At 44.9% G+C, this 22,464-nt stretch overlaps 1 protein-coding gene across 11 annotated transcripts in view; it reads left to right on the top strand.

Annotated features, from left to right (window-relative positions):
• Positions 1-20,405, top strand: part of RABGAP1L (RAB GTPase activating protein 1 like) — a 301,913-nt gene extending 281,508 nt beyond the window's left edge. For all 11 annotated transcript variants that reach the window (XM_053243766.1, XM_053243767.1, XM_053243764.1 and 8 more), the window contains 6 exons: positions 2,059-2,169; positions 4,202-4,306; positions 11,375-11,458; positions 11,899-11,970; positions 16,438-16,635; positions 18,953-20,405. In XM_053243766.1, coding sequence (XP_053099741.1) covers positions 2,059-2,169; positions 4,202-4,306; positions 11,375-11,458; positions 11,899-11,970; positions 16,438-16,635; positions 18,953-19,108 — 726 coding nt within the window. In that variant the 3' untranslated portion in view covers positions 19,109-20,405. The remainder of the gene's footprint in view (positions 1-2,058; positions 2,170-4,201; positions 4,307-11,374; positions 11,459-11,898; positions 11,971-16,437; positions 16,636-18,952) is intronic.
• The last annotated feature ends 2,059 nt before the right edge of the window (positions 20,406-22,464 follow it).

Genomic DNA, 22,464 nt, shown 5'->3' with positions numbered 1-22,464 from the left:
AACTATTCAACACCAATGAAAGAAAGCAGGCCTACAAGAAAGAACAAGTCAAGAACCGAGCAGAAAAATGGAAAAATAAGCCACTGCATGGTCAATATTTGCACAATATAAGTGGAAAATCAGACATCACCAAGACCTGGCAATGGCTTAAGAATGGCAACTTGAAGAAAGAAACAGAGGGTTTAATACTGGCTGCACAAGAACAGGCACTAAGAACAAACGCAATAAGAGCAAAAGTCGAAAAATCCACAACAAACAGCAAGTGCCGCCTTTGTAAAGAAGCAGCTGAAACAGTGGACAACCTAATCAGCTGTTGTAAAAAGATCGCACAGACTGACTACAAACAAAGGGATGGCAAGGTAGCAGGGATGATACACTGGAACATCTGCAAAAAATACAAGCTACTTGTAGCCAAAAATTGGTGGGACCATAAAATTGAAAAAGTGGTCGAAAATGAAGATGTAAAAATATTATGGGACTTCCGACTACAAACAGACAAACATCTGCCACACAATACACCAGATATAACTGTAGTCTAGAAGAAAGAAAAACAAGTCAAAATAATCGACATAGCAATACCAGGGGATAGCAGAATAGAAGAAAAAGAAATAGAAAAAATCACCAAATACAAAGATCCACAAATTGAAATTGAAAGGCTGTGGCAGAAAAAGACCAAAATAATCCCAGTGGTCATTGGCGCCCTGGGTGCAGTTCCAAAAGACCCTGAAGAGCACCTCAACACCATAGGGGCCACAGAAATCACCGTCAGCCAATTACTAAAGGCAGCTTTACTCGGAACAGCCTATATTTTGCGACGATCTCTATAATAACCAACAGTATTGATGATAAAATTCTGGCATCCCAGGTCCTTGAGAAGGACTCAATGTCTGGATAAAACAAACCAGTCAATAACACCTGTCTGACTGTGTAAACAAGAAATAATAATAATAATAATAATAATAATAATAATAATAATAATAATAATAATAATAATAATAATATATTACAACTATTCCTTGGCCCTAGAAGTACCCTGATTCCTTGTCCTGCTTCCCTGACATTTACACTCTGATTTAATAGGATTTTTCTACCATTCTGAGCAGATAAAATAACTGCATATTGTATCTATCCATTAATCTTACATTTCTTTTGGACTATATGTCAGCAAATGTGTAAGAATCACCTAAAGCAGCTGCTCTCATGTTATATATTTACGGGCGGGGGGAGTGGGGAGTTGCCCTGGCTTCCAGTTCTGTGAACTTCCGTGCTGAGTTACACTTGAACAGGAATCAAAACAATCTTAAAAACACACAGTGTTAAAAAAGCAGAACAAAATACAAAATTAAATTTCAGTAAGCCGTGTCATATTCAAGGCTAAACCATTTAAAGGGCCTGGACTTGCCTGTTTGTCCCCATCCTCAACAGATTTCCTATATGTGTATTTTGTTGTTGCTTGCATGAATTTTGGCAAGCTAGATCAAGAGGATTTGCAAGTCATGTGAGGTACAGAAAGTCGATTAGGAAGGTGCTACTAAGATCCATTAGAAACTAAACAGTTGTTACAGTTTACAAGCCATATGGAAGATATGAAACCAAGATTTTTTTTTCCCCTCCCACATTTGGGATTAATTTCTGATAGTGGTCACCTTAACAATGTGTCTTGTGTGGGATTTTATCCTCAGCACTTCTTGTCAATATGTGGAACAGAGTGATTTTCCCTTCAGCATGGAAATCTTACAATCACTGTCTACTTGCTGCTTAAATTTAAATAACCACCTGCAGTATGTTGTCGGGACTAAAGTAGTATTACTGATTTTCAGGGTGTGCTTCTAGGAGCGGTGTGTTGTTTTGTCTCCTCAGCAGATTGTATCAGATGAGATTTTGAAGCTGCCGCACTGCTGGCTTAATTCACTCTTGCCCTTCAAGCAGCAATCTTGTCTTACTTGTACCACTCCTGCATTCTTCATTTTGCACTCCCCCAGAATTCCTTTCTTTCTGTCTTGCACAGCATTCACAAGCATTAACTTCCTGTTTTGGTGGTTTCTCTTTTTTCTGCAGAGGGAAAACCGCAGACTTCAGGAAGCCAGCATGCGGCTTGAGCAAGAGAATGATGACCTTGCCCATGAACTTGTAACGAGCAAAATAGCTCTTCGAAATGACTTGGACCAGGTGAGAAAAGTTTTAATCTGTGGCCAGGCTTCAACAGAACTCTCATACAGAAATCACCATCTCATAATTGCAATTGGAGACTAGAATTGCAAAAATTATTATTATCTTCACGCTTTGGGGCAAAAAGCATTATTATTATCTTCACGCTTTGGGCTTCAACAGAACTCTCATACAGAAATCACCCTATCATATTTGCAATCGGAGACTAGAATTGCAAGAATTATTGTTATCTTCACACTTTGGGGCAAAAAGCATTGTTATTATCTTCATGCTTTGGGGTAATGCCCCAAAGCATCTTTGTGCTTTGGGGCATTACCTGTGGGGGTGGGTCTGGTTTATAATAGTAAACAAAAGAATAGTGTTCTGTTTGGCTGCCACTACAAGGGTAAACAAATCCTCTGACAGAATGATACAGAAGTTTGGAAAATATGGGCCTTCAGTTTTTCAAGCAAGGACCAGTATATTGCAACAGTTTATTTGCCACAGAGAAATTTTCATAATGTACTTCAGAGTTCTGATCTCTTATTCTGATAAATTTCTTTGGATCTGAACTTCTGTGCTTATTGCAATGAAATAATTATAATATTGACCTAACTTTTGAGGTTGTTGGAAGAATTAATGTATGTGAAATTATTTGAGCACTTAGGGAAAGTCCTATCAATACAAATTGCTGTAACTGCCACATGTAGTTTGACTAATATTTTATTCTCTTATGTACAACCCTTTGCTCCCATGCTAATGTTTCATAGGGAAGAACACAAGAGGCTGTAAGTTCTTCAGTCTCAGTAGGAAGCATGCCCTTCTCCCCCCACCCCCCGCGCTCAAGTGTTTTCTGTCCACTGTGTACAAAGGAGGACTCTGTGCAGCTTTTTAACACCACATTTTGAGGTTTCAGCACTGGAAATAAAAAAGGAGAAGTGTGAGAGAATAGCATGGAGGCATGGGAGGAGGTCTACTATAGCTCATAATCTTAGGGCCAAATTATACATAGCATGAGAGTTCTGTGAGTGGAACTCCTGATGTATTTTCATTTATCAGAAAGCAGCTGAGGGGGAAGCCCAGTTTGGATCAGGGCTGTGTGTGTGTCTAAGCCTTTACCCTGCACTGTAGCCTCAGTCCAAATTCTCTCCCTGCCACTATCCATTGTGGTGGGACAACTTACTGATACAAAATTGTGCCCATATGTTTTTGCCTCAGCAGCTCATAGGAGTTTTGGGGGGTTATCTAAGTCAGGGTTTCTTAACCTTGGGCCCTCATGTCCATTGTGGCTGGGGATGATGGGAGTTGTAGTCCATCAGCATCTGGAGGCCCAAGGTTAAGAAACCCTGATCTAAGTTGTGAAATCAGCATAGGGGCACACAACAGTCCCAATCCAACTTGGGAGTGAAATGCCTCCTTTTCAAAGAGAAAAAGGCATCAGGAATTTTGGTTACGGAACTTCCACATCATGGTTTAGTCTGGTCTTTAGACAAGACTAGGGATTCTCTAACTCTGTGGGAACAAGATACCCTTGTCAGAGAAACAATTCCTTGTGTGTTTGAGATAAAACTTTGCATCTGTCTTCCTGGGGAAGATAGATCTCTGGTAAAGAGAAGAAGCAGATATTTGCTACAATTAAAATCTTTGAGGAAAGAATACAATAAAAGCGAATGTTTCCCAAATGGCCTGCTCTGTGTTTAATCAGCTCCATGTTGAATAAGTGAAAGATCACACAGTTCCTAAGTGAAGATTGGTTATAAAGGGATAGGTGGGAACCTAGATCTCTAAGGCCAATATTTATATTATTTATTTGTTTGTTTGTTTGTTTGTTTAAGAAGTGTAGACCGCCATTCTACATTTGTCCATACTGTCATCATTTGATTGAAAATATGCCCTATGTGGGGGATAGCTGTCTTTCACAAACACACATACAACTGCTGCTTCCATATGTCTTCAGGGGAGTCCACCTTCCACTGAGAAAAGATTCCTTGTCACATTAATTGCCTGCTTAAGAGTCATTCTTGTGTAGCTGAGCCATTCTGTGAATTTTCAGGCTGAAGACAAAGCAGATGTCCTGAACAAGGAACTGCTCCTGACTAAACAAAAATTAGTGGAGACTGAAGAGGAGAAGCGGAAACAGGAAGAAGAAACAGCTCAGGTAACACTAACTTTACTGAACCATAAGAGGAAAATCTACCAAACTGTGCAAAACTATTAAAGTGTATCAAAAAGGTATAGAAAACTAGTGAAAGCTTGTAAATTACTGTGAGTAGTTGCACTTCACACAGCCCTTCCAAGAAGCAAGCTGAGGTGGCTCTTTCAGGTAGCTGTATTTGGGTGTAATTAAGGATGGCAGACCAAGAGGAGGACATATTTCGTTCATGGGATGCAGATAACTGGAAATATTTCCTATGCCCCATTAAAATGATTTGGAGCTGTGCAAGAGAACAGTAGTGCTCTCACAGCACCTCCACTCATTTCAATGAGGCTTCCACAAGAGAACTTCCTAGTGCATGGTTCCCTGTGTTAATTAGTGAGAGGGAGTGAAATTCCACATGGAATTTCATTCTCAGGCACCAAATGTATTGCATGTACTGTGTCTTGGAGACATGTTTCTATGCTCTGAATTGGCTGCGGTGGGTTGCCAATTCATTTCCAGGCCCAATTCAAAGTATTGGTTCTTATCTGTAAAGCCCTATATGGCTTGTGTTAAAGCTCTATATGGCTTGGGTTCTAAGTATTTCTGGGAGCATCTTCTATACAAGCTCCATGCCCACCACCACCTTTTTCCAGCAGCAAATAAGATCTTCTGATAAGGTTCTGGTCCATCTTACATGGGGGTTAGATAGGCCCCCACTAGGAACAATGTTTTCTTGATTAGCAGCTCCAGAGTTCTGGAACCCTCTTCCAAGAGAGATCAATACAGCCTCCTCCCTGTTGTCTTTTTCTAAGAACTTAAAAACCTTTTAGTTTCATATTGCCTCTTCTAATTGTTAAACTGTCTAAGGGTTTATCTAGAGTATGCCGAACAATGCACATTTCTAGTGTCCAATAAAGCATTCGTACGTTCTTTCCTCCCAAAATGGATTTGAATTAACTAACAAACCTTATTCCATACACACAGGTCTGGTTCAGAAGCACAGAATTAAAATAGGATTCTGCAAGACACCTCTAAGCCTCGGGCTTGTGCCTTTGCCCTTCCCCTTCCAGTTCTGGTTTAAAGCAAGCCAGGATTCACTGTGATGTCAAACCCACCAAATCTGTAGACCCTCAGGCTGCTTTTCCATGAATCCAGTTCATCACAAGTCTTCTGCCACCACTGTCCCTGTCATTTAATTACTCATATATCCCCAGAAATGTGTGTGTGGGGAGGAGATGGGGTACTTGGCTTGACCACAAAGGACAGGATGCTCAGAAGCAACCTTGTCAACTATCTGAATCAATTCTCTGTTTCAGAGACTGATCAGTGCTTCGACAGCATTGACCGCAGACATGGCAGGACAGTCCTCTAACCACCATGAAACCCTAGAATAGCTCCATCAGCTTTATCCATTCTGGATCCATTCTTAGGTCCTCCACCCCTGGAAAAGCAAGGTGCTGTAGGAAGTGCATACTCTACCAGGTAGTGATCTGACTCTGAGGAACTATACAAATTTCCTCCACCTTCCGATCACCATCATCCCAAACACTAGGCTTTTGGAATTTCGGAAGTCCCGCTAAGGGTAATTCCATCCTCCCACCATTTGGAGGCAGACAATCCCAGGGCAATTATTCCATGTAGTACAGTGGCTGGGGTTGAGTGTTGGTTCTTTAATCTCCAACTCAGCATGGAGAAACCTGTTGGAAAATCTCTGAGAGGAACTACAGTCCTCAGCCATCTCTGTGCTCCTTCCCAGCCTCCCCGCCCTCTGCATGGATCCTCCCAGAATTCCCTGCACCCATCCAGCCTCCCATGCACCAGTGCTGGGTCGGAAATTACTACTTGGGGCATTTGCCCCAGGTTCAGTTTCTTCTGCATAGTTAGGAGCACGCCTTACAGGGCAGCTTCAGTTTGTACACTTAAATCCTCTCAAGGCTTAGGGATGTCTAACTGTGATTACATCCAATCTAGGATGGGCTAGACATAGCGTGTCAGAGCAGGCATTATTTTTATTTATTTGTTAGATTTATATACCTCCTTTCAATAAAATAATCTCAAGGTGGTTTACAGTGAAGTTTGAAAACAACACTAGACGATTAAACAATTAAAACAATTCAAATATTAAATTGGAATATAAGAAAAAATACAAATCTATTTAAAATTTTAAAAAATACATACACAGTGAAACCATGAAACTCAGCACAGAAGCAAAAACATCAAGAAAACACTCATTTAAAATGCTGGGTAAAAAGCCATGATTTTACTTGCTTTCTAAAATACGAAACCGATGACAATTTATATATTGCTTTTTCACAAAAGTTCTCAAAGCAGTTTACATTCATAGGCTTCCTGTTCTCAAAGGGCTCACAATCTAAAAAAAGAAGCAGATAGACACCAGCAACAGCCCCTGGAGGGATGCTGTGTGCAGGCTGGATAGTGCTCTCCCTCTGCTAAATAAAGAGTAAAAGGTAAAGTGCGCTGTCAAGTCAATTTTGACTTCTGGCACCCACAGAGCCCTGTATCACCACTTTTAAAAGGTGCCTCTTTGCTCAGGTAGCAGGGGACAATGGAGACTGGCACCAATGATGTTGGTATCAAAGTTGTCTAAGCCAAAAAGCTGCTGTTCAGTTGTTGATTGATGGATTGATTGTGCCATCAAGTCGGTGTCAACTCTTAGCGACCACATAGATAGATTCTCTCCAGGATTATCTTTCTTCAACTTGGCCTTTAAGGTGTCTCAGTGGTGCATTCATTGCTGTCGTAATCGAGTCCATCCACCTTGCTGCTGGTCATCCTCTTCCTCTCTTTCCTTCAACTTTCCCCAGCATTATAGACTTCTCAAGGGAGCTTGGTTTTTGCATAATGTGTCCAAAGTATGATAGTTTGAGCCTGGTCATTTGTGCCTTGAGTGAAAACTTTGGATGGATTTGTTCTTTGATCCATTTGTTTGTTTTCCTGGCTGTCCATGGTATCATCAAAAGCCTTCTCGAGCACCAAAGTTCAAAAGTGTCAATATTTTTACTGTCTTGCTTCTTCAAAGTCCAGCTTTCGCATCCATAGAGTGTCATGGGAAAAACCATTGTCCCAGCTATTCTAATCTTTGGTTTTTGCTGACTACATAAAAGGCTGTGTCCCTCTGGTTCAGATTCAGTAACATGGAAAGCGAAAAACAGAAGGCAACTTCTGATATTTCTTCTTAGATTTATCAGAGCTGAAAGCCTTGGATTTGGAATGGAGTTTAAGCCACTTTTGAGCCAGCTCCTCTCAGGATGGAGCCTGTTCTGGCACCTTCAGCTCAGAAGACTTATGCTCAGGCCTTGGCATCTGCCTCTATAACGTAATCACTAACAAACAAATTGCTGTTTCTGTCATGACAGACAGAAGCAACAGAATGTCAGGATCTGTGGGTAATCACTTCTGACACAGTGGTTGAAGCTGTGAGAACCAGTTCCCACACTGAAGCATGAAGTCGGGGTTCACACTTGCTTAGTGAACTTCAAACAATGAGGGCAGCCTTTGTGGGTAATTAATTTAGCCCTACAAACACAGCACTTTTTAAAGGATCCTCCACAGGCCATACAATGGGAAGAACTAGAACAAAAAAATATACTTTAAAAAAATCTGTAGGAATGATCAAGTGGGGGAAAGTGAAAAGCTGGAGGAAAAATATTATTTTGTAAGGGAGATGAAAAGACAAAGTCTTGCAACATGTTTCAAAAGAAGAACCAAGGGAGAGGAGTGTTCCCCATACCTTCAGGGCACATGTCATACACCGGGTGTCTCTGCTCAAGGGCCTCCAACTCCCCCCACCCTTCACGAATGGCTGAAAGGCTCGTTTTGGGCCTTTCTTCACTCGCGCACATGCAGAGAAAGATCCAAAATGGGCTGCAGACGGGTATGTAACTAAGTAACTAACCACCCACCACCACCCGAGAGGGGTGGCAAATCCTTGGCTGTCTATGGGCAGCAAAAAGCTTAATCCACCCCTGCTGGGATTTTGGTTTCATATCCTGGCTTGTTTTTCAAGCTCTGACTAGAACAAGTTGAGTTCCCAGATGTCCCTGCATTGCTTGCTCTGCTGCTCTGGTTCCTGTAGATGAGGCACCCAGCCCACAGCACCAGAAATGTGAGGAACTGTGTGGTGATGGCCGTGCTGGGCGTGGCCACCTCCACACAGCAGTGGGGGAGTGCTGCAGATTCTTTAGCATTGGCGCATCCAATACACAGCCTCAATAAATATATCATCATGTAACATAATAATATCCTCAACTGCTCAATATCCTCATAATAAACATATCCTCAAATGAGCAGGGGTTCCCAACATGATCTTTCAAATGATCTTTCATGATCATTTTCTAACTTGTTCAAGTAGCCAGTACAGCATCACTTGCCATTAGCTATGGAATCTGCTAGCTGTGGTCTGGTGGATAGTGTGGACTCTTTGGCCCTGTGTATAAAGTCCACTTCAGCCAAAACACAAGTACCAAATCCCTGGCAAGTCTGTCTGTCTCAGGCCTAGTATAATTGAGAAGATAGATTATGGGGCACTACAAGATATATGGGTACAGATATATTATACACACACACATGCGCACACGATAACAAAACACTGAGGAAAGAAAAAAGCTGCACATTTTAACTACAACTAACAATGAAAGATTCCAGTTCGTTTCTACAGTTTTAGTTGAAGGCCTTTCTATTTTATGGAAACTAATCTATAAATACAGCCGCCTTAAGTGGCGCAGCAGGGAAATGCTTGACTAACAAGCAGAAGGTTGCCAATTTGAATCCTTGGAGGTATGTTTCCTAGACTATGGGTAATACCTATATTGGGCAGCAGCGATATAGGAAGATGCTGAAAGGCATCGTCTCATACTGCACGGGAGATGGCAATGGTAAACCCCTCCTGTATTCTACCAAAGATAACCACAGGGCTCTGTGGTCACCAGGAGTCAAAATCGACTTGATGGAACACTTTACCTTTAATCTATAAACTAGCTGACCCCTCACAGAGAATCTGTGCGGTCATGCACTGAGCCTGTGGCATCCCCCCCACACACAACTCGCTCTCTCTCTCCACCACACAACCCCCTTGCTCTCTCTCCCCCCACACACAACTCTCTCGCTCGTCCTCTCTCCCCCCACACACAACTCTCTCGCTCGTCCTCTCTGCCCCCACACACAACTCTCTCGCTCGTCCTCTCCCCCCTACACAGCTCTCTCGCTCGTCCTCTCCCCCCTACACAGCTCTCTCGCTCGTCCTCTCCCCCCTACACAGCTCCCTCGCTCGTCCTCTCCCCCCTACACAGCTCCCTCGCTCGTCCTCTCCCCCCTACACAGCTCCCTCGCTCGTCCTCTCCCCCCTACACAGCTCCCTCGCTCGTCCTCTCCCCCCTACACAGCTCCCTCGCTCGTCCTCTCCCCCCTACACAGCTCCCTCGCTCGCGAACTCTGCCGCCCACACAGCTCCCTCGCTCGCGGACTCTGCCCCCACACAGCTCCCTCGCTCGCGAACTCTGCCCCCACACAGCTCCCTCGCTCGCGAACTCTGCCCCCCCACAGCTCCCTCGCTCGCGAACTCTGCCCCCCCACAGCTCCCTCGCTCGCGAACTCTGCCCCCCCACAGCTCCCTCGCTCGCGAACTCTGCCCCCCCACAGCTCCCTCGCTCGCGAACTCTGCCCCCCCACAGCTCCCTCGCTCGCGAACTCTGCCCCACACACAGCTCCCTCGCTCGCGAACTCTGCCCCACACACAGCTCCCTCGCTCGCGAACTCTGCCCCCCACACAGCTCCCTCGCTCGCGAACTCTGCCCCCCACACAGCTCCCTCGCTCGCGAACTCTGCCCCCCACACAGCTCCCTCGCTCGCGAACTCTGCCCCCCACACAGCTCCCTCGCTCGCGAACTCTGCCCCCCACACAGCTCCCTCGCTCGCGAACTCTGCCCCCCACACAGCTCCCTCGCTCGCGAACTCTGCCCCCACACAGCTCCCTCGCTCGCGAACTCTGCCCCCCACACAGCTCCCTCGCTCGCGAACTCTGCCCCCCACACAGCTCCCTCGCTCGCGAACTCTGCCCCCCACACAGCTCCCTCGCTCGCGAACTCTGCCCCCCACACAGCTCCCTCGCTCGCGAACTCTGCCCCCCACACAGCTCCCTCGCTCCCGAACTCTGCCCCCCACACAGCTCCCTCGCTCCCGAACTCTGCCCCCCACACAGCTCCCTCGCTCGCCTGTGTCAACCTATCATTGTCCAACTGTCCTTCAGTCTCCATTTATTGGCTGACAGGTGTTGTGGAAGGGCAATACCAACGCGTTCTAAGGTGGCCAACCTCCAACCGCCCCTTTCTACCGAACTCGCTGGCGCTTGCTGATGTGGCCCAATGCAGACTTTCTCCGGTTCAACCGACAGTCGATCCCAGCCGGCAAACTCCCTTCCGACAGCAGGTGTGGCAGGCAGGCTCTAACAGCCTCCCCGCTGCCCAACCGCTTTCTGCTGTACCCTCCTTGGCGCATTTTGAGGCGGTGAACCGCCACTCACCCCCTTCTGCCAAATTCCCTGGCCCTTCATGTTGCAGCCCTCCACAAACTCTGTCCCCAGTCCCCAAACTCCCTGCTTCATGACCCTAGCCAGCAAACTCCCTGGCTTTCTCTCTCCTCTCTGGCTGCTGCCTTCTAGCTTTCTGAACTCTCGTGCACTGTCAGCAAGTTGCCTCCTTTCTGCCACATCCCCACTCATGGCCTGCCTTGGAGAATTTATAAGATAGATAGATAGATAGATAGATAGATAGATAGATAGATAGATAGATAGATACTCTCTTTGGGTAGAAGATATTGCACTGCATATCTTGGTCCTAATGAGTCATCAAAACCAGAAAACAATAATTGCATCAATCCTTACACACTGGAAATAATTTACGCTTAACTAAGAATTATACTGCAAACGTTAAGAAATGAGAATTGGCAATACAGAACCGTAGGCTTCTCTGTGGAGAAAGGGTATATTTAAGGAAGTGATTAGTTTCTTGAGTGCTTGAGATATTTCTCAAAGTTTAGTGCTAATCTGTTTTTTTGTCCTTCTTTATGCAGCTGAAAGAGATCTTCAGGAAACAGCTGGAGAAGGCGGAATCTGAAATAAAGAAGACAACTGCCATTATTGCAGAATATAAACAAGTAATGTTTGAGGATTCTGTTTATCTTTCAGCTCTCCTTTTAGTGTGTTCAACTTCCTGAGGAGTAATAATTGTCTGGTGTAGATTTTTTCTTGTGTTTTTTCCAAGTAAAACCTGCTAACTGAAGTTAAAATGAACCACTTAGCCATCTCCCAGTCCAGTCGCAAGCAGTTTCCCACTAGTCATATCTAACAGCCACAAGCTATAGGCTAATTAATCCTTCACTCCATTAAGGATGCATCTTCTAAATGCTAATTTATAGTGTTTCATTATCAGCCTTGCTAACACTTGTCAGTCATCTGTGAGAGAAATCATTCTTGGCAAAATCAGGATTTACAATAGGCTATAAAATGCTGCAGTGTTAATGTGTTGATAAAATGTGTTCAATTTTCTCTTTCTTTAAAATGCAGAATTTATTGAAAGCATGTTATCTCCTCCTAGATTTGTTCCCAGTTGAGTAGCAGGCTGGAGAAACAGCAAGCAGCCAGTAAAGAAGAACTGGAGGTTTTAAAGGTGAGGACAGTATCTCTGAATTTGAGATAACATTAAGAATAGTCATATGTTGTTGATAGTTGTTCTGCAAGTTGGCAAGCTGGTCTAACAGACTGTCTAGGTGGAGGTAAACCACAGAGGATGTACTCCTTTCAAATGGCTCATAGCATCACAGTGAGCCATTCCTGCAGGAAATTAGTGGACCACTGTGTGATCTGAGATATGCTGTTCAAGACATCTTGACCTAATAGGCATTGATGAGGGCAAGGGTCGAGGACATTATACAGGCCCCTTCCACTCCGACTTTGGAGCCATCAGTTGGCTGCTGTGAAGCTTTTAATGAGTTTTTTTGTGGACAAAATCCGTCGTATTTGAACCAACCTAGGTTCCATTGTTGGTGCAGAGTCTTTAGCGGAGCTATCCAGTAACTATCCAGTGTGGTTAAATTGGATTAGTTTCAGTTTGTGACTCCTGAGAACATGAACAAGCTGCTTGGAACTGTGCGTTATACCATCTGTTCTCTTGACCCTTGTCTGACATGGCTTATATTCTCAAGCAGGGAGATAGTTGGAGAGGACCTGGTCGAGATCATAAGTGATTCTCTGAGGGAGGGTAGGATGCCTTCTTGTTTAAAGGAGACAATTATTAGACCTCTTTTAAAGAAGCCTACACTTGATCCCTCAGAGTTAGACAATTATAGTCCCAATCCATTTCAGGGCCCAATTCAAAGTGCTGGTTTTAACATTTAAAGCCCTAAATGGGTTGGGACTGGGTTACCTGAAAGAGAGCCTTGCCCCATTTATCTCTACTCAAACCTTAAGATCTTCCTCAGACACCCTCCTCCGGGTGTCCCTGCCAAACAAGGCGAGGCGGGTGGCTACCAGGGAGAAGGCCTTTTCGGTGGTTGCACCCCATTTATGGAATAGCCTCCCCATTGAGGTTCACCTGGCTTTGTCGCTTTGTTCTTTTAGATGCCATGAAACTGCTGGGAGAGATCATCAGGGGATTTGGTGCAGCGTGTTATCAGTACGGTGATGACACCCAAATCTATTTCTCCATGCTTCATCAGGCAATGGCATAACTTCCTTAAATGCCTGCCTCAAGATAGTAATGGGCTGGATGAGGGAACAACAAACTGAGACTGAATCCAAACAAGATGGAGATGTTCATTGTAGGAAGCCTCAGTTCAGGAAATGGGATAGTTCTGCTGGTTCTAGGTGGGGTTACACTTACCCAGAAGGAACAGGTTCGTGGTTTGGGAGTACTTCTGGACCCAACCCTCTCTCTGATACCTCAGGTGGAGGAGGTGGCCAGGAAGTTTTTCACACAGGAATGTTAAAGCCCTTTAGCTTGCATCTCCTCCAGAATGGAGGGTGTGCGTTCACATTGCGAACCCAGACCCAAATAATGACCTGACATGCGTAGTTGGAAGAAACTAGGGCCACTTTATTAAATAATTACAAACCTGCAACGAGGAATTGAACTAAAGTGCAGGTATCCCCTATGTGGGTCAATCTCATAGGAGGTATGCCCACAGGAGGATGAAGGACCGGGCTTTGATTCGGCTTGGAATCAGTCTGAACCTTATCTCAACCACAAGGTAACCCCTGATGAGGCGATGCATGCCAGCCCACCTCAACCTAGTGGCATTTGCTGACATGCATCTGAGCGAGAGCAGATCCAGCCCAAGAGTCACAAAATCACCAAGCCTTCCTCCATATTCCCACTCACCATAACGGTCCTCCAGCCCAACACCATTGCAAATTAACTTACCCCAACCCGCACTCAACTGTTAAGTGACCAGATAACCCAGTGACAACCTTAACAAAGTCAGTGAGAAGTAAGAGAAAAAAGGCCCCAACCATAGACAATCAGCTGAAACCCAAAAAATTCCTACTCGGCCCCAAAAGGCGACTGGAATATCCCCCACTGAATTAAGGAACGGACAGGAGGATGCCTGCCTGCAAAGCAACTGAGAGAGAATGGAACGGAGCCAGCTGCTTATGCAGGCGCTCCTATGCACTGATTGGACCACACGTGACGGGGGACAAACATGGTGGCCCTTGTGCCTGCTCTTGGGCTAGGCCCGCAACTCTGCCCTCTTCCTGCCCGGTATCACCGCTGGTGCAGCGAAGGGGGCAGGGAGCAGCTTATCAGGCAGATTTATCCTGAAGTCCCTGCAAACTATCGAGGATCACTTCACACACAATTGGGGTGCCAGGGGCTATATAAAGGCAGCCCGGCCAGGGATGAGGGGCCAGAATGGGATGAGAGCTGAAGGTGGCAGGTGCCAAATGAATCCCCAGAAGAAGTGGCAAGCCCACAAACAAGAGGACCATCTGTGAAGGCAATAGACAGGACCTTGAAGGACCAGGCGTCTGCCTCCTCTTGGGGCCATGGATGGGTCGCAATTAGGGAGGAATGGCAAATTGTCCCGGACGAGGGGGCCATGCTGTACATGCAGCCAAATGGGCCATCTGCAGTATGACTGCCAGGACTGGACCGTGTGGGGCCAATAACACCAATGTGGACAGGTCTGGAGCCCTTCTGGGTACCCGCCATTGTATTCAAGACTCCCATACAGGCCCTATTGGACTCATGCAGTTTGATCTCGATGATACAAGAAGCCTTGGTACCCTCCCATGTTCCCCAGCAAGTTCAAGGTCGGGTTGCCTGCATCTACCTGCATAGGAGAGAGCTGTACATGTCCCTGTTGTTCTGTCAGGCCAGCAACAGCAACTAGCGCTGGTGGTCATGCCGGCACTACCTTGCCCGCTTTTGTTGGGGCGAGATGTGCCCAGTTTCTGGGCACTATTGCATGAAGCCACATGGCCTATAATCCCCGTGGTGATGGCCACCATAGAGGAAGGACCCCTGGTGTTAGGTATGGTCAATGACTCAGCGGCCGGAGATCCCCAACCTCAAGCAGAGGAGCAGTCCACATCCTTGGCAACATGTCCCAAGTTCTGACAAGCACAAGGCCTCGGCAGGCTACAGCCTCTCGAGCCGATGAACTAAACCCTCGCATAGACCCCAGGCTCACTCCTAAATGCCAACAGCAATTGCAGGATCTGCTGGAGCTCTTCCCACGGTTATTTTCCACCCAACCTGGGTTAACCAAGGCCACTGAACACTGGAATTGGTTGGAGTGGTTGTCCACACTGCATGGAGGCACTTACCTTGGAAGCAGCAGCAGATTGTGGTGAAAGAGGTCCAAGACATGTTAAACTTGGGAGTTATCGAACCGTCCCGGAGCCCCGGCGCAGCCCTGTCATCCTTGTGCCCAAGCCAGATGGCTCCACACGTTTCTGTATAGGTTTTTGAGAAATCAAAAGCCTACCCCATGCCATGCACCGACTAGATCAGAGTTTCTCAACGTGTGGGTCCCCAGATGTAATTGGACTTCAGCTCCCATAATTCCAAACCAAAGGCCACTGGGGCTAGGGATTATGGGAGTTGAAGTCCAATAACATCTGGGGACCCACACGTTGAGAAACCCTGGACTAGATGATTGGCCGTTGCCTTTCTTTCCTCAACAGACCTAAGGAGTATTGGCAGATTCCTCTTAAGGCAGAAGACCGAGAAAAGACGGCCTTTGCCAGCCCCCAAGGCCCTTTTCAGTTTGTATCCATGCCATTTGGCCTTCATGGAGCCACTGCCACTTTTCAGCTGCTGATCTAAACCAAAGAGTCTCTCTTGCATGATTGCTAACTCCAGCCCTTTCCTCCCTTTCCTTGATGAGGGATGCCGTTCATCACAAGTTGACCTCTTTCTCTAATAAGGAAATCAGGAGAAAAATGAAACTCTCACTTCTTGTAGTCTGTGCAGACTTGAAATAAGTGTGAGTGTAAGCCAGTTAATAACGATGGACTGTATCCTGGCTCTCTAATATAATATGTGGCAACTCTGTTCTAACTACAGACATGACCAGTATGGAAGATGCTTCTCCTCCTCTTAGCTGCCTCTGTCTCTTGACAACAGGGGAGCTGTGAACTTTCCCACACTGCTTTCCCCTGCTCTGAGAAATTTGCATTCTCCCTTTTGAAAAAGTGTGTGTGTGCATGTACAATTCCAGAAGAAAAACTCTAGATAGCCTTGTTGTGGGGAGGAAGAGAATTGATGGGGCTATGTAACTGAATTATTTGTCAAGTATGATTCCTGGAAAACAGTGTGGCACTGCAAGGACTCAAAGGTAGGGTGGCAGGATGGAGGGGATTGAGAAAAAGCAATGCATTCAGAAAGGGGTTTCTGAAAGTGGACATGATCCAATCTCTGGCACATATGATATATTGGCATCTCCGATAAGCCAGGCTGGTGCTAGAATCTGTAATAGCTTTTGCTGCTGTATCATCTAAGAAACAGCTGATACCTCTTGGCCAAGAAAGGGAAACCTGACTCTGCTCAGTGTCTTTGCCACCAAGACATCAACTTAGCATAGAACATAACTCTATGATAGCTAATAATTGACTGACTGGTTGACTATTACAGGGTAAAGTCATGGCTTGCAAACATTGCAGTGAAATCTTCAGTAAAGAAGGGGCACTGAAAGTGACTGCTGTGCCTAGAGAAGGTCAAGAAGCAGAAACAGATGATGAGAAGGATGCTCTTAAAAAACAGCTGAGAGGGATGGAGCTGGACCTAGCACAGACCAAACTACAACTTGTGGAAGCCAAATGCAAAATACAGGTAATGTGATTTTATAAGCATTGTGTTGCATTGCTGGGAACATACAAGCTGCATTTGCATCCCTCAGTGTGCAAAGAGTGGATTATGCCACCCCCAAATCCTTTAGCTATACTGGGAAGATGATGGATGCTTCTTTGATGTGAACACCTCCACTAACTAAGGCATTTTTTAGTGGCTTCTTCTTAAAAGGCAGCCAGCAAATACACTGGGGCATGTATGAATGATTTATTATGGTCACAGCAGAACTGTGGTGTGTATATGCCCTTTTGCTAGTGCAAAAATTAACCCCTAGCAAGGCACCAGCAGATATTGCAAGAAGTTGAGGAAGCTGCCTTTCACAATAGTAAACTGTGTTAGCCTTGTAAGATTTGTTTACTTGGTCAGGGTTACTACATGTGGTTTGAGAAATTATCATCAATGTATCAAAAACCTTTCTTCACAAGAAATACATGAGCCATGTTAGCCACAAGTTCTTTGTCACTATCTGATTACTTTGTTCTTGTGGTATGCCACCCATCTTGGCATACATAGGAATACAAAAGTTAGTAGAAACAAGAGTTCCGTGGCACCTTAAAGATTTTCACATTTGTGGCATGAAAGGGAACACTTGAAATATACTATATACTGTAAGTGGTAACTACTGTTTCTATAAAGTGGACTTCTGTCTACAAATATTCATGCTGTACTATATATGTTAGAATTTCAGATGTATTTGCTATAACAGATTAGTGTGGCTGAGGGGCGCAGCCAACATTGACTGAACAGCTCTGAAGAACCCTGGCTGCCACGACGCTGTATCTGATGTCACATGCAGAGGCGTGGGAAATGCAGAAACGGGGCCACATGGCCCCGTTTGCAAACTGCTTCAGCGGCCAGCGGCGGGCTTCCAGCGTAGCCGGGAGTGCCTTTCCCTGCTTGCCAGAGCTCCGTTTGTGAGAAGCTTCGGCCAGTGCTGGGTTCCAAGCCTGGCTGGGAACACGTCTCTGCCATTCCAAGCGGGGAAAGACACTTCCGGCCATGCTGGAAACCCACTGTTGAAGCAGCTTGCAAACAGGGCTGCGTGGCCCCGTTTCTGCTTTTCGCCATGTCCCTGCATGTGACATCAGATGTGTGGGGCATTGTGGGTTAAACAGGGGGCCGGTAGTGGCCTTGCTACATAATTGGTGTGGCTACTCTTATGAAAGTAGGTAAAGGTGATATATCTTTTATTAGACCAAATTCTGTATGCTTATGGAATGATGAGGTACACAGAACTCCTACATGAAATTCAGTTCAACTTGAAGGTTTATTGCATCTTTAACTCACTAATTGGTCTTTTAAAAGATGACACCTCACTGATTCTGTATCTCTTTGCTTATATTTTATTTTTATTTGTTTATATTTATATAGTGCCTTTCATTCTAAGACCCCAGGACAATTAACAGCAAGATAAAAACAATTCAATAAAACCAGAACAAATGCAGCAAAAAAATTAAAAAGAACAAGGGACAGCTTATTGTCCAAAAGCCTGAATAAAAATGGCATTCTTCACTTCCCTCCTAAAGGCTGGAAAAGAAGGAGCCATGCAGGTCTCAGCTGAGAGCGAGTTCCACAATCTGAGGGCAACAGCTGAGAAGTTTTTGTCCCACATGCTTGATAAACAGGCCTTAGCATGTGTCCCTCCCAGCCAATCTAGTCAGATGAGTAGATTCAGCTGGGAGCAGACAGCCCCTAAGGCAGAGATTCTCAACGTGTGGGTCCCAAGATGTAATTGGACTTCAATTCCCATAATTATCATCCAAAGGCCACTGGGGCTGGGGATTATGGGAGTTGAAGTCTAATAACATCTGGGGACCCACACATTGAGAAACCCTGCCCTAAGGGATCTGGAGCCCAAGTCATTTAGGGCTTTAAAGGTAATAACCAGCACTTTGAATAGTACCCAGAAACAGACTGGCAGCCAATGCAATGCCTTCAAGACTGGAGTAATATGTGCACTTCAAGCAATCCCAGAGATCAATCTGGCAGTTGCATTCTGCACCATCTGTAGTTTCTGAATATTTTTCACGGGTTGCCCTATGTAGAGCGCATTCCAGTAATCCAAATGCAACATGACTAAGGCTTGGGTGATAGAGGCCAGCTCAACCATCCCAAGGAAGGGTTGCAGCTGGCACACCAACCAAAGGAATGTGCTCCTGGCCGCAGCGGAGCAGCGGTTATCTATTAATTGCATACCATCTCTAACAAATACAATTGGTTAATTTCAGCACAAATGACTGAGATTCTCTGGTCTGTTAAATAGTTTCCTGATCATTATTTGACTGTTCTCTTCCTTCAGGAGCTAGAGCATCAGAGAGGAGCACTTATGAGTGAAATCCAAGCTGCCAAAAACTCTTGGTTTAGCAAAACGCTGAACTCGATAAAAACCGCTGCCGGCACACAGCCACCACAACAGCCTCCACTGTTGTCTTCGCCCAAAGAGGGCAGCACATAGTTCCAGCTGGCTTCCAAACATAAGAGCACAATGAACATAGCAGCTGAAGCCCCATGAAGATTCCCCTGGTGCACCTTTTTGAGGGGGAAGGAAAAAACAAAAAGACAGGAGAGTCAGCCTGGAAACCAATTTCTTGTGTCGTTCATTTGTTCTGATGTGCCCCTTTCTGAAGGGAAGTTGCTTAGAGAATCCTGTTTTATGTGGAATACTTCTTTCCCAGCTGCCTTGCCGAAAGCCACGTCCTGATACCTTCATATTTTACATGTTATTTTATATGCCTAGATGTTGAACGATGGGTAACAAATAATTTGGAACTAAGTGTTTAGTATGTTGCTAAAGATTATTCATAATATTTTTTTATTTTGCATAAAAGTTTTTTCTTCAGGGAAGAGAGAGAGGGCAGGGTAAAGTAATGAAGAAAAAGCACATGTATCCTAATGCCAGGCGGCTTCCTGGCGTCTCAGATCATCTCAAAGGTTTATGGCTGTCATTGCACCCTGTAGAGGCACTTGTTGTTTTTAGGGCTTGAATCTCAGGCCACGTCTATAAAACATGGGACAAAAGTAATTTTTAAAAAGTTGTTGTAAAGCTACTAAATGGGAAGATGACATAAAAACTGCATTTCCTTTAATGCTGCCTTTACTTTCAGAATTCCATAAATAATTTCATATCCTGCAACTAAGGGAGGCCTTCCCCACCCCACCCCACTCAGTGTTCTCTTTTGCCAATAAGTAGGCTTTGGGCACAATCTACCGGAAAGTTCTCATGAACAAGCCCCTTTAGAAGAAAAAGAAGGGCTTGAAGAGGAGAACTTCTTAGTGGATTGTGCCCTTTGTGCTCTTGCACAGTTTTCATTAATGCCAGTGAGATTGTGCAGGAGACAGCAGACATTCCTGGTAAAATGGGCCCAAAAGGCTTAGATGGAAAGTGATCCTCACCTTTGCTTGGTAGGGCAAACTTTTCAGATGATTCCTATGTCTGTCTGGAAACCATATTTGTTTTATATCTTTCTAATGTGCAAAAAAGCATTTGTTACATTTTTGAATTGAACATAAAATGTTTATAGAAATGCTTATTTCATGGAGAATTAAACATATTGATGGAAATATTTTTTTTATTATATTTAATGTGTATAAATAATGTCTCACTGGTCAACATCACTACTGGATGAGAAGCTGGTTGTGTATTTGGTTTTCATGTTATGAAAAGTGTTCCAAGGACACTGTCTTCTTCTGATTTTAATCCAAATTATTGCAATAGCCTACCAGTTCTGTACAATAAAGTTTAACTCTGCTCAGTTTGTGCTTCATTGTCATGCATATTTTACATTGCAGCACTCAAAACTATTGTTTGATGAGTAAATGAGTTGATTAAATATGTGAGTAAATGCATTAGGCCTCTAGTCTCCAGAGTGCATAGAAAAATGGCATTAGAACCAGAAGAGGACACTATTCAAGATAGATATGTGTGTACTGGGTCAGCCTATAAATACAAATCAGGCAATTACAAATGATGGGAGCTTAAACAAAGAGACTTAAAGAAGCTGAAGGATACCAATCCATTGTCTAGTTCTTCAAAACCAACAAGATGGAGGGGAAGCAGTGGGGATAAGCCCGATTAGGCTTGGGCAGGGCAGGGCGCAGTTCCCTTAAAAAGCAAGTCCGTACCTGCTCCTGGGCCACCTCACCACTTTTCTGGGCGCAGCACTCACTCTACAAAAGACTTGAGCATGACTGCAGCACTGCAGCCTGCATGCACTGGCAGCGGCAGCACACCCCATGTGCATGGTGTTGCTGACCACACAGATGGCCATTGTGCAGGTGTGGAGCATGCAAGGAGCAGCACAGCAGCCACTTGCAGCTTTCTGTAGAGCTAGTGCTGCCACCTGAAATACAGTGAGGTAGCACAGGAGCAGGTAAGGACCTGCTTTTTAAGGGAACCTCTCCCTGCCCCACTGAACAAGTTCAGCTGCAGGCGCCCAAGCCAGTTCAGCACTTCCGTAAGGAGGTGCCAAACCAGTTCATGCACATCCCTAGGAAGCAGCCTGTGTTACAAATTTGCCCTTGGCCTGGTGCCATTACATTCGTGCATCTAGTCTTTTTTGCTTGTGGCTCCTATGGATTGCCAGCAAAATAAATAAATGTACACACACTGCACAAATAATTGTGTGGAGGGTACAGAAGGTCCTAGTTCTAACCTGGGCTACCACTAAGCTATATATCTGCTCAAGGGCATGCAGAACCGTGCACCATTGATGTAAATGTATACATGTTGCTCTTTTCTGTTTCTAATTCACATGAGATATTTCTTAAAGTTCATGACCACCAGCCTCTAATGCATTTTTGGGCTGGGATTGAGAGACCTTCTGCCTCATCACAGGCAAGTTAAAAGCCTCATTTCCCCCACTGTTTTTAAAATGGGCGTGTCTCACTTCCGGAGGTGGGCAAGAGATTGCAGCCGAAATTCAGACGGTATGTCAGTATTTTTCCCCACAAGGCTGAGTTTAAAGGCTAACAGTTCTTTTAGGCAAGGTGCCATAAGACTTGGTTATTTTCAGTATTTTGTAGGCATGATACAACATGAGCTTCTCTGCTCTCCCGATCATCCTGTGATGCTGGCAACTGCCCCCGCCTGTATAAAGTTGGTAACAGAGCGTTGCTACGTTGCCGTCTTGCTTTTCAGTTTTTCTGTGACTTGCCGGGAGTTGAAGTGAGTTGCTCTTTAAAAGGGGGCAAGAAAGAAGAGAAGTCAGCCGCTGCGGGAGCGGCACTTCCTAATTCATGTAGATGCCTTTATTTTTGTTTGCATTTGGCAGCCGGTCATACAAAAATCATACAAATTCAAAAGAAGCTAGATGTACACAACCATCCAACTTCAGGAATCTTCATGTTTCACTGCTCAGAGCAAAAGTGCAATGCACCTCTAGGTAAATAATTATAGGCTATACGGTGAATAATTATGTCCTGCTTTTCAATTTCAACAAAAGCTCCCAAAGCAATTAGCATAGATCTAAATAAATAAAATGGCTCCCCAAGGTTCTCACAATCTAAAAGAGAAACATAAGATAGATACCAGCGACAGCCACTGGAGGGATGCTGTCCTGGGGGTGGATAGGGCCATCCCCACGCATGGGGTTCTCTCGCTTTGGACTGTATTTGCATCGGCAGATCTATTAAATATTTAAAAACGAAGCAAATCGGTTTTTTCACATGAAATGACTCGAGTTCCAGCATGAACGCCACTCTTTGTTGCTACAGTTTTTCGGGATGGACATGCTGCACCCAGTCGCAGCTACATTAAGATCCTGGACGTCTTCATTGATTTCTACAGTCAGATATTTAAAAATGGCTTCCAAT

This window comes from Hemicordylus capensis, chromosome 4 (genome assembly GCF_027244095.1).
Source record: "Hemicordylus capensis ecotype Gifberg chromosome 4, rHemCap1.1.pri, whole genome shotgun sequence".
Lineage (NCBI taxonomy): Eukaryota > Metazoa > Chordata > Lepidosauria > Squamata > Cordylidae > Hemicordylus > Hemicordylus capensis.
The sequence above is the reverse complement of the archived record's forward strand: the minus strand, read 5'-3'. Positions and strand labels throughout refer to the sequence as shown.